The sequence below is a fragment of the Microtus pennsylvanicus genome, chromosome 2 (genome assembly GCF_037038515.1).
Source record: "Microtus pennsylvanicus isolate mMicPen1 chromosome 2, mMicPen1.hap1, whole genome shotgun sequence".
In the NCBI taxonomy this organism is placed as follows: Eukaryota; Metazoa; Chordata; class Mammalia; order Rodentia; family Cricetidae; genus Microtus; species Microtus pennsylvanicus.
This window is the reverse complement of record NC_134580.1, coordinates 131807922-131820428: the sequence shown is the minus strand read 5'-3', so window position 1 is coordinate 131820428 and position 12507 is coordinate 131807922. Positions and strand designations below refer to the sequence as shown.

The window sequence follows — 12507 nt, the reverse complement described above, 5'->3', positions numbered from 1 at the left end:
GAAAGGATGAGCTTTGAGGCCTGGCACAAGAACGGGTCAGGTAGAGCTGGAGTCCCGGGTGTGTCCCTGGTTAATCTATGACACCTGAGTCCATGCCAGTGTTACAGACGGAGCGGTCTGCTTGGGCCCAGTGAGAATGAGCCACAGAGACCCAGTGCTGGTCTTCTGCCTGCTTCTGGGAGAGAAAGAGTGGGCTGGCAGCCTGAAGACTCGCTGCAAAGCTTGAGGACCATCTGGAAGATAAGCTTGCCCTAGACAGGGCTAGACTCTTCCCCTAGGCTCGTCTCTGGCATCTAAGAATCACTGTAGTTGCTCCCAAGACTTCTCAGGAAGAAAGCCAATCCCATGGAGGCTTCTGATTTCTCCCCAGACATCTGATCAGGCCTCAGGCCTCCCTCCCAGGCTAAGCTGACCATAGCCTGTGTCTATCGGATAGGTCAAGTGGGTTTGCACAGGGGGTAAGACCAAGCGTCAATGGTGAGTAGGTCTTAACCTAGGATGATCCCAAATGGGCCTGCTGGCCCTGAGGTGAACTATGCTCCCAGAAGCTGGAAAGCAGTTGGGTCCTGGGATCCCTAGAGGTTAAAGGCCTTGAAGAAACCAAGGGGTGAGTGTCAAGGCCGGGCACCAGAAAGAGGCAGGTATAGCTGGAGTCACAGGTAGTGTGCATGCCCTGTGGTGCAGATGGGATCAGGGCCCAAAGAGCCTTTCTAAGACCCAAAGTCAGCATGAGAGCTGGGCTGAAGCCCAGATCTCAGGACACCATGGCTGACTCTGACTGTGGCCTGCTCTCAGCGGCCCAAGATCAAACAGCATCTCCAGAGAGACCTGGACACTGTGAGGGGGATGAAGTGGGGGCAGGAGGCAGAAGCTGATATAATCATTGACTAGGAAGATGAGAGAAGAGAAGGAGAGGAGGTGTCCAGGGACAGGAGGGCTCCTCCTTCCCAACCCAGGCTCCAGCCTCACTCACATCTGGTTGTCAAGAGATGGAAGAACACAGATGAGATGGAGGTGTGGTCAAACAGGGCTACTGGGGAAGGGGAGGGTGGGAGTGGGATGAGGAGCTACATGGAAGCACACACGTGGGCTGGGGGCATGAGGGGGAGGTAACCGCAGGTCACCAGGTCCAGCGAAGTGACACTGGGTGGAGGGGCAGGGCACATGGATGAGACTAGACTCTGACCTGGGAGCTGAAGGCATGAGCTTAATGGGGAGTGCTGTGACCAGAGAGGAAGGAAATGGAGGAGAGGGTGTGGACGTTGGTCAGAATGAAGCTGAAGCTGAGGTGGTGCCAGGGACATGAGCTGGGGACAGAGTGACATGGTGGTAAATGAACTAGGGATCTAAATGGCTGTCAAGGGAGGGATGGGTCCATGCAGTACCTCCTGCTTGTGTCTTGGCGTGGTTTCCTGCTCCGGCTGGTAGGATAAGGCAAGAGGGAAAGGAACCAGCAAGGTCAGTAGAATAAACAGATTAGCCTGGTCCAGCAAGGTAGCCCTGTGCGCTCACACCCAATCCCACCATGCAGTGCAGGCCAGGAAAGAAGCTAAGGTAACGAGGTAGTCAGAGGAAGGTGTGGGGTAGGAAGGAGGTAGATATTCCAGAAAAGCAGAGGAGAGGCCAGGGGACTAGAGTCCAAGTGGGTAGAGCCATATTCACAGGCTGGTGTGTGTCCGGAGTTTCCTGCTGCTTCTAACAGTGAGGATGTGATTAGGGGGCCCGAGTTCACACTGCAGGCCTGCATGGCAGACAAGGACTGCTCAGCAATGCCAAAGAAGCCACGCCTGGCCCGTGTGTGGCCAAGCCTGTGCACGTGAACATGCTATCATCGTGTCTGTGCATGAGTCTAAGGCTGGGGTGTGGAGGTGTGAAAGTGAATGGCTACCCGTGAGGCTGGGCTGTGTGTGCCTGTAGGAGCGTGTACATACACATCCTGGAAATGCGGGTGTCCACAGAGTGGGGGGGGGGCTGCAGGAAAGGACACACACTTCACACCGAGGCCTTTGGTGACCTGGCCATGCACAGCGAAGAGAGGAGACATGGAGCCAGACCACAATTAAAGGGGATACAAGGAGCGTGTAAGATGGGGGAGGGGGTATGTTTCCCAGGAAACTTCCCTGCGACCCAGGGAAGCTGGACCACTTCCAACCCCAACCCTACTCTGCAAGTCCAGGTGTGGAATATGGCCCAAGGCCAAGCTCCTGTCCACGGTGTGCCCCGCAGGAAGTGTGCTTGGATACAATTAGGACACTGAGGGTCAAGGCTAAGTCTAGGCCTCAACCCACTATCCAGGTCCCCTGGGAGCAGGATACATGGCAACCCCGTGGGCTCCTACCTTCAGCTCCTTGATCTTGGTGGGGGTCCTGACCTCTCCTTCTTCGGCCTCTGACCGCCGTCCCCCTGACTCAGCATCATCTTCCCGTTTGTCACCGTCAGGCCCCACGTCATGATTCTCACTGACTGAGGCGGGGCGGGAGAACTCCGCTAAAGTGGGCAGATGTGGCCAAGTGACTGTGTGAGGCAGCCTCCCCATGCCAGCCACTGCCCAGTCTTCTCCACTGCAACCCTGCTCACCCTGGCCCACGGTTGGGAGAGTCACAAAACTGCATCCCACCCAGCTGTGAGTTCCTTCCTACAGCACCAGAGTCTCAACTCCAACACTTCCTGGCTGGGTGACAGTGGAAAAGTCACACGATCCCTCTGGACCACAGTTTCCTCAACATTAATTGGTATCTATGCCAGAAAGATGAGGTAAGGACCCAGTACTTTGGAGAGTGTCTTGCCCAGAGTGAGCCTTCCATCCATGCTGGCCCAGAAAACATTGCTGTTTGGGTTGTGGTCCTTAGGCAACTCCCGGTATCTCATTATCTAGCAATGATCAGGGATCCTGAAACAAGCTTTTACAAGCGGCTGCAGAAGCTTACAAATGGTTTGCTTTCTATGTGAATTAATAAGAATTCAAAGGGATTCTTTTAATGTTCATCTCTCTTGCCGCAATTCTTAAATATTTTTCTGAACAGAAGAAGTGTGGGTTTAGAGACTGCACCAGGCCAACCCAAAACGTTGCAGACTGAGCCTTAGTAATAAAAAAGGCTGCAAAAACTCATCACGATGACAATCAGAACATACATATAACCCTTCACGTTGGCAGCCATTAAAAAGCGATGCCAACTTGCCTTTCCTTTTAGGGCTATTTCCTCTGCAAAGTGCCCATTGCTGCACACTGCCTGGCTTGACCTACATTGTTCTGTGTTGTGGGCTAGCCTGGGAATTACATTTGACAGAGTATAACTGAGGCTTCAAGAAGAGAAGGTTCCATAGGTGTCCTTTCAGGATGTCAATACATGAAACCTGGCCTTTAGGGTTAGAGTCCAGGCTTCTGCTCTCCCAACAAGTCCCCAGCTCCGGCTAACCTTTGTCACCATCTCTCCTCCAGTCTAGGTTTCATTTAGCTCTGGTGTTAGAATGGCACCTATAGGGAAGGGCCAGGGCCAGACCAGATCCTCTTCTTTCGTGTAAACCACACGATGTTTCTCTGCTGGCAGAATGTCAACCTGTGCACTGCTGAGCTTCTTGGGCAAAAGCCAAGAAAATCAGACGGCAGAACCTGGGGCCCCACAAGGTCAACAACGCAGAGAAGTACTGGAGTATACGTCACATCCCAATGAGACAGAGCTGACCCGGCACTGCCCAGGAGCAGCGGGGCTTCTAGGACCGCCATGTCTGGGTGCAAACGGCCTGGAGAGTACCTGCAGCAGCTGCCACATTTGTTCTGCAGACCCTGCCTTGTTCTCCCACCCTGCTTCCCCTGAGGACCACCCTTATCCCAGCTCCAGTCTGGGCCATACCTCCATCAAGGCTGCGGGACATGGTGTATCGCTTGCTGGAGGAACGTTCAAAGAAGGGTGCCGGCCGGTCGATGAGGGCACTGGCTTGGCGGGTCTGTGCCTGGGTCCTCCCACTATACCGGAACTTGGAGCCCATCACCAGAAAGCCCTTGGGTGGGGGCTCTGGGGACACCAGCCTAGAACAGAGTGGTGGGGATGAGAGATAGGGATCAAGCCGGCGTTACCAGGCCCAGAGTCAGACCCCAGCAGGCTTCTCACGCCAGTGTCCCACCACCTACAATTCTTCACAGTCCAGGAAAGGGAGACTTGGGGAAGGTGGGCTTGCTGCTCTAATTGCTCTTCTGCTCCCCTCACCCCTCACAGCCTCTCTCATCCCTCTCAGAGCACCCAGGGGCGACTCACCGGAAGAACGTGTGGTGCTCAATGCAGACCTTCCAGAGCCGCTTGGCTGAGCGGTGGTTGGGGAGCTTGAAGCCGATGGTGCTCTCAAACTGCTCATACTGGGAAGCCAAGAAGCGGGGGCTAGAGGTGAGGCCTGGGCCATACTCACCACCAGCCCAGCTCACCTACTCACCCTCTCCTCACACAGCTATAACTTTAGCCTGTTCATGCATGTAAACCAGGTAGACTGAGCCCTTTCCTATGTCAGGTCCAGTGCTAAGCACTGGAGACATGGGAGGCATCAACACACAGATTCTAGGGAATAGGAGGTCTCAAAATAATTCCATAGTACGGGGGAGATGGCTCAGTGGTGAAATGTCTGCCTCACAAGCATGAGGACCTGAGTTCAAATCCCCAGAGCTTACATGAAAGGCCAGATGGTGTGGCAGGTCACATGTAATTGCAGCCCCAGAAAAATGGAGGACCCCAGAGCAATCTGGCTAGCTAGACTAGACATACTGGTCAGCTCCGGGTTTGCCTGAGAGGCCCTGCCTGCCTCACTGAATAAGGTAGGAGAATCATTGAGGATGAGGGAGAGATTCCCAACATCAAGCTCACACCTATACTCATGTGCAGATCACACACACATACACTCATGTACAACCACATACATACACTCACGTACACACCACACACATTCATGTACATATTACATACACACCCAAACATGCATTCATATACACACCACATTCTACACATACACACTCATGTACATACCACACACATTCATATACACACCATACACACACACTGATACACACTCATACTACACACCATACATACATGTACAAACACACACACACTAATGTATACACCACACATACACGCATATACCACCACACACCATATAAGCATGTACATAACACACAATATATACATACTCATGTACAACTACATAAACACTAACATACACACCGTACACCATTCCACACACTCATGGACACACCATATACACATTGATACACACACTCAGGTACACACCACAGACACTCAGCACACCCACACCCACTCATCTACACACCACGCATACACTCATATACAACCACACACACTCATGAATACAGACACATACTCACTGCAACATACATACACACATGAGGAAAAAGAACAAAGTAATATAAATAAGACCGTCACAGATACAGGTAAGAGCTAACGGGGATGAAGGACCGGCTGGGCAGGCTTGGGTGGAACTGTCAGAGAAAACACTGCCCTCCATAGGCATGAGTTCTGTGCTGAGACTGGAAGGACAGGGTCGTGCTAGAGTTGGGATCCACAATGTCCCCAAAGGTGAAGGTGTTAAACACTTCATCCCCAGCGTGGTGCATTCGGAAGGTAATGGAAGCCTTTAAAAGGTAGGGCCTCCTGGGAGTTTGTAGGACACTGGTGTGTACCCTCAAATGTTGGTGTCTTTGTACTCCTTAGTTACTCTATGCCTTGAACATTACATGGCCACTCAGCCCCTTCATGCCCTCCTGCCTCAGTGTGCAGCCTCTCCATGAGTCCAAAGCCATGGGGCCAATCAACATGGACTAAGCCTCCCAAACTGTGAGCCAAAGCAAGCCTTTCCCTGCTATGGCAGATTATATCAGGTGTTTTATTCCAGGGACAGAGGCTGGTGTGTGTGCAGGAGATGCCAGCAGTTGGTGGAGAAAGAGGCAGGGAGGTCAATCAAAGGGACCGTGTAGAGATACAGGTGACAGACAGTGGCTGGCACAGTGGTGAGGAGGGCCAGGTGGGTGGTGGGTGTGCGTGCCTCTGTGTACACATCATGTGATATCATGAGCTTGTGCGTGTCTTGGTGTACAGACACAGTGGACTCCCGCACATGGGCAAATCTGTGTGTGCAGACATGTATTGACTTTGGTGTAGCCTGAATCCATGTGGTTGTCATTTTAATTTTGACCATGAAGTATATGTCTCAGTATACATGTTTACATGCTTACATGCAGACATGTTACTTGAAAGCATACATCCAGGGCCTGCAAAATGGCTCACCAGATTACCTGAGTTTGATTCCCAGGACCAATATGGAGGAATAAGAAAACTGACTACAGCAAAATGTCCACAGGACCTGACCTCTGGCTTCCATGTATGCACCACAGCACATATGCACAGTTGTGTGTGTGTATGCACATACACACAAACTAATAAAATAAACAATATGTAAAGCCACATGTCCTGGGTTTATAGTCTACATAGAGAGGCAGGGAGGAGGAAGATCTACCTTTCATTAACCCCAGAGCCTTGTGCATGTTTCCTGGGTAGGAAAAACCCAGGTCAGCTGCTGGGGTCTGATCTATTAGGTTCAGTCAACCTCCCAGTAGTATGGGGGAGTGGTAGTCTGAATGTAATTGGTGCCCATAATCTCATAGGGAGTGGCACTATTAGGGGGTGTGGCTTTGTTGGAGTGGGTATGGCCCTGTTGGAGGGGCGGGCTTTGAGGTTTCCTATGCCCAGGACAACATCCAGTGCATCAGTCAACTTCCTGTGGCCTGCATATCCAGATATAGCCAGCACTGTCTGCCCGCATACCCCATGCTTCCCACCTGATGCACTGAACCTCTGAAGCTGTAAGTTGCTACAATTAAATGTTGTCCTTGCAAGAGTTGCCATGGTCTTAGTGTCTCTTCACAGCAATAGAAACCCTAACTAAAGAGTGGTGGTGGAGCACGCCTTTAATCCCAGCACTTGGGAGGCAGAGGCAGGCGGATCTCTGTGAGTTCGAGGTCAGCCTGGTCTACAAGAGCTAGTTCCAGGACAGTCAGCGCTGTTACACAGAGAAATCCTGTCTTGAAAAATAAAAAAAACAAAAACAAACAAACAAAAAGAAACCCTAATTCAGACAGGAAGGTGAGTGAAGAGAGGGGATCTGGGACTGGACTCACCTCCCCAGGCCGGATCTTGATGTAGAAGTTACTCCTCTTGTAGGAGATCTTGAGAATCTTGGGCCAGGCAAAGCGGTTGATTCTCAGGCGGTCCCGGTAGATGAGCAGGCCGTTGGCACAGACGCCTAGCATGATATCAATGCCTTCAGAGTCCTGTGCACGGAGAGAGCACAGAGTGGGAACTGGGAGCCAGGCAGGGACAGCCCTGCCACCACCCTGCTCCACTTGTAACAGGCTAGGGGGGGTGGAGTTCCTCAGCTGAGACCCCCACAAGCACCTGGACATTCGCCTCCCACTTAGCACACATCCATCACTCACTTCTTCGGGCATTTGCTCTGTCAATCACTCAGTCACTCAACAAACACTTAGGAACACACACATGGCAGGCCATGTGCCGCACACCACTGTGACAGAAACAAGCTAAGGCCTCTGTCTCTCAGATGCACCCAAGCAAGTGTAGCACAAACTACTAGGTATGTGAGGAAACCGAATCCAAGGGGGAGATGATAAAGGTCGGAGAGAATAAAAGGTTATTAACTTTGAGAAAGAACCCCAAAGGTTTTAAGTTGGAGGCAAAACAGTCCGGACACTAGCTCTGGAGGGGCTCTAGTTCCCAAGGAACCACCTAAGATGAGGCCTTGCTGGAACTCAGTGGTACCTTTGCGTGGTGCAAATCAACCCCATACATGGAAAGCTTCTTGGCGTTCTCCAGGAAGTGGATCTCTGCCTCTCCCGGGGTCATGCCCCTGAGGAAAGAAAAGATGGTTGTGGGATGTGGCAAAGGCTCAGGCTGAGTCCAGCTGGCTCTAAGTATCACCACCAGAACTGGCCATGCCATAAAGGTAGGTCTCAGGCCCTCTCCTCTGCCCTCAGGACAGGACTGAGAGCCCTTCTACTTCAGTCCACCAAGCCCGTCTTCTGTAACTCAGGTCATCTTCTGTCTTGTTTTGTCCAGGCAGCAGACAAGGACTAGCCTGGGAGTTAGGATTTTTGTCTCAGTTCCCACCAATTAAGAAGATGGCAGGCATGGCATCCTCCTCCTATGTCTGGTGGCCACGACTGCTTGTCTCCTCCTTAGCGTGACTCCACGGCAGCCAGTACAAACCCAGCAATGCTGATGTGCAAGTCTCCGCGAGCATTTGTTTGCCATCTTTGGCCTAGCATCCCTCACACCTAGCAGGCTCAGCCCCGGATATGAACTCATCACGTGACCATGATCCTCCTCTCTAGGTCCAGCCCACCGCACACAACCCTGCCCACTTCTTCCGCACACAGGAATGAGATAATGTCGCTGGAGTTCCCATGGCTGCAATGGCTTAGTGGTGCTATGGGTATTTAATATCCACAGCCCAAGGAAGCATAAGATCCTGTGTGATGAATTCTGCTGTCCCAAGTACCAGCGGCTGAGCAACACTCATCACCCCAGCCCGTGTATTTATAGGTAAAAACGGGGCTTACAGAGGTTCAGCAACTAGCCCACAATCACACATCTGGCCAATTATCGTCTAACTCCAGAACAAAGTATTCAATCAACAACTCAACAAATATGCAATCAACAGCTCAACAAAGTACGCAATCAACCACACAAACGCCCCAATTGATGGATAGCAACAATCAGCCCACATGTGACGTGGCTTTAATATTTGCTGTGTGTCCTCCTTAATAACCCCACAGGACATGTTGACCAGCACCACACTGAATAGATGACCACGTCATAGCGCAGGGAAGCAATATGACCTGTCAACATTCCCTGGTTAGAAAGAGGCACAGTCAGGTTTGGAATTTGCATTTAAATTTTTTTTTTGCCAAAACCGCTGTATCAGTACCCTTCCCCATAAGCATGCCACCATTATTATAACTGAGTAACAGAAAAACTGATCCCCAGAGGTTCAGGACAGGGAATTTTACCCACACAGGAACTCAAGACGTTGAGATCCAAGTGGTCACTTATGATCATGCAGACGGTCCCAGTTATTCCCACCTCATGGAAAGGACCTGTTCCCAGGCACCTCGTGCTAGGAGCAGGCCAAGTGGCATTTGTAAGACACAGCATTCAGAGCCAGCCCTTCAGCCTGAGGGCACAACAGCAGCCAGCAGGGTGCCCGGCTCACTTACCTGTATGTCTTGTGCAGCTCCATGATCCGCTCCTCCAGCTCCCGGGTCTGGTTTGGGGCGAAGCGGAGCTCACTGACATAGTTGCCCATGTGTTCCTCGGCATCGTAGTCACCCAGCTCAGCCTGCACGGCATAGGAGCCCAGCAGGGCATGCGTGACAAAGGAACAGGGCAGCCGGCCTGTGATGATGTCTGCCCTCAGCTGCAGGCACAGGTAATACCTAGAGACCGGGAAAGAGGTGGGCATGGGTCTACACCTCCAGGTGGTCCAGACCCCAACAGCTGAGCTACGGGAACCAAACTGGCATTCACTGCTGGTGAGCGGGTATGTCCTGTGAGCAGGTTTTAAGACATGCCATGGGACTTGAAGCCTTTTTGTTCATTTCTGAATTTGAGGAATATTTTTTTCTACTCTAAGAGAATTTCTGGGATTTATAATTCAGTTCCAAACTCAGTAGAACTACTACTGGTTCGGCCCTTGTTGGGGGGAAAATGACTTGTGGTTTTATTTGTTTTTGTCAACTGGCTTGTTTTGTGTACATGTGCATATATGTGTGTGTAAGAACATACATACCACTGTGTGCTTATGGAAGTCAGAGAGCAAGTTTTTGGTTTTTGCCATTGTTTTCTCTTTTGTTTTTGTTTTTTTGTTTGGTTTTTTCAAGACAGGGTTTCTCTGAAACTCTCTCTGTAGACCAGGTTGGCCTTGTACTCACAGAGATCCACCTGCCTCTGCCTCCCAAGTACTGTGATTAAAGGCGTGCACCACTACTGTTTGGCCAGATAATAATTTTTTTTTTAATTTCGAGACAGGGTTTCTCCGTAGTTTTGGTTCCTGTCCTGGAACTAGCTCTTGTAGACCAGGCTGGCCTCGAACTCACAGAGATCCGCCTGCCTCTGCCTCCCGAGTGCTGGGATTAAAGGCATGCGCCACCACTGCCCGGCTCAGATAATAATTTTTTAAGAGTTATTTATTTTATTGTATATGAACAAGTGTTCTGCTGATATATATGTATGTACATTGTGCATGCCTGCTGCCCATGGGGAACTGAAGAGGACGTCAGATCCCTTGACACTGGAGTTATAGAGGGTTGTGAGCCGCCATGTGGGTACTGTGATTGAACCTGGGTTCTCTGCAAGATCAACAAGTGCTCCTAGCCATGGAGCATCTCTCCAGCCCCAAAAGGCAATCTTGATTGTTGATCCCTGCCTACCACCTTGTTTTAGGCAGGGTCTTTTTGTTGTTGTTGTTGTTGACTGATGCTGTATATACCAAGAGAGCTGGCCCTGGAGCTTCTGAGGCTTCTCCTGCCTCTACTTCCTCTGCGTAGGAGTGCTGGAATCACACATTACCACATCTGTCCTTTTACATGGGTGCTATGGAATATTCTTTTATACCGTGTGAAGATATATCACTAAGATTGGTTTACGAAACAGCTGAACAGTCAATAATTAGGCAGGATTTTGAGGGCAGAGAGGATCCTGGGAAGAAGATGGCAGAGACATGAGGAGTTGCCAGTCCGAGAGGAGGCAGCATGGACACTGCAGAGTAAAGGTAATAAAGCCACAAGACAAAGAGTAGACCGATCAAAATGGTTTAAGTTGTGAGAGCTAGTAACAAGCCTCTGCCGAGCTTTCATAATTAATAATAAGTCTCCATGTCATTATTGGGGAGCCAGTGGTCTGACTCCACATGGGTTCTGGGGATTCAGACTGAGCTCCACACTTACGTGTAAGCACTTTGCTCACTGAACTGCCTCCCTAGCCCAATTATCTGGTGTTGAGATAGGGTCTCACTAAATGGGCCTGGAACTCATCATACATCCTAAGCTGTTCTTGCCTGCCTCAACCTTCCAAATGCTGGGACTATATACATATGCCATTATGCCTGGCTATCGTGTAGTTTTAACTATGGAGTCTAATATGTTCTGGGTCTTCTTTCTCACAGGGTACCACTGCGTAACTCACAGTAACCCTCCCACTTCAGCCTCCCAAGTGATGGGATGACAGGTGCACAGGACCACACCTTTTCTGCAGTGCTGGGGATGGAACCCAGGGCTTCCTACACATCAGGCAAGCACTCTGCCAGCTGAGCTGCATCCCCCACCCTGCAAGTTAATAAGTTCTCAGATGGAAAAAGAAGAAAAGAAAGAAACTTTAGAGGTGTGTCTGAGTTTCCTCTTGGTGGTATTCCCAGCTCCCTCTGCAAAGCCACCAGCTAGTCACATGGCATTCTAGACATTTCTCTTCCACAAACACACAGAAATATATATGGCTTTAATTTATGGGTGTTTTCATATGCAAGTAATATCAAATGCTCCATCTGATTCTAGAGCTTTCTTTGTCACAGCCAGTGACATAATTTAAGAAGCGTCTCCGTGTCAGCAATCTACCCCACATGCACTTTAACTTTTGTGCCTGATCCCACAAGACGGCCCTGCTTATCAGTGCTTTTCCCCAACGGTTTTCAGGTTTTTCTACAGGGATTCGTTGTTAGCGTGTGTGTGTGTGTGTGTATGCACACGTGTAAGGAGGAAAGGAAGCGTGTGCAGGTTACAGAACGTGCAGAGGTCAGAGAACAACTTTGGGAGTGGATTTCCTTCTACCACTTGGGTCCTGGGGATCAAGCTGAGGTCATCAGACTTGGTGGCAAGTACTTTTACAAGTGGAACCATCTTGCCGGCCCCCTCCGCAAGCCTTCTGCCTCCAGCCCTAAGTGAATTGTTTAAGAACCAAACTGGTCTGAGGAAGCATTTCCAGGCACCAGGCTGTGGCTTTTTGCAGCTTACAGTCATAGTTGGAGGCTTTGACCATTGGAGTCACTTGCCACCATGTCTGCAGCCACTGTTCACTGAAGTAAGGCCCTGCCTTGGTTCACCGGCAGCCAGGGCTCTCTCCTTGTCCTTTTCTGCATGCTTTGCCAATGTTTTAATAACTGCCCAATTCTCTTTCCTAAAAACGACTTCGACTTAGAATTTTTAGTCCTCTGTGACATTTCAAAGTCAGAACCAAAGCCCAGGCAATGGTCACAGCAGCCTCGGTGTATGCTGGGGTTCAGGCACCACTGCCGCTCACACATCACCGGAGTCCAGCATGGGCCTATGACATTTTGTTCAAGAGTCTAAAAATTTAAAAATCATTGCCAGCGCTCCAGCCAATCTTTCATTTCAATCAATTTGTCATTCTGACTGGTTTATTTTGGGCCTCACTATTTTTG

At 50.4% G+C, this 12507-nt stretch overlaps 1 protein-coding gene across 20 annotated transcripts in view; it reads right to left on the bottom strand.

The window, feature by feature from the left end:
• Positions 1 to 12507, bottom strand: part of Epb41l1 (erythrocyte membrane protein band 4.1 like 1) — a 123846-nt gene that overhangs the window by 29456 nt on the left and 81883 nt on the right. For 13 of the 20 annotated variants that reach the window (XM_075962744.1, XM_075962741.1, XM_075962742.1 and 10 more), the window contains 7 exons: positions 9293 to 9511; positions 7836 to 7923; positions 7178 to 7330; positions 4254 to 4351; positions 3852 to 4027; positions 2339 to 2487; positions 1386 to 1421 (listed from right to left, as the gene is read on the bottom strand). In XM_075962744.1, the coding sequence (XP_075818859.1) occupies positions 1386 to 1421; positions 2339 to 2487; positions 3852 to 4027; positions 4254 to 4351; positions 7178 to 7330; positions 7836 to 7923; positions 9293 to 9511 (919 nt within the window). The remainder of the gene's footprint in view (positions 1 to 1385; positions 1422 to 2338; positions 2488 to 3851; positions 4028 to 4253; positions 4352 to 7177; positions 7331 to 7835; positions 7924 to 9292; positions 9512 to 12507) is intronic. The other 7 variants (XM_075962748.1, XM_075962759.1, XM_075962758.1 and 4 more) reach the window with 2 other exon arrangements.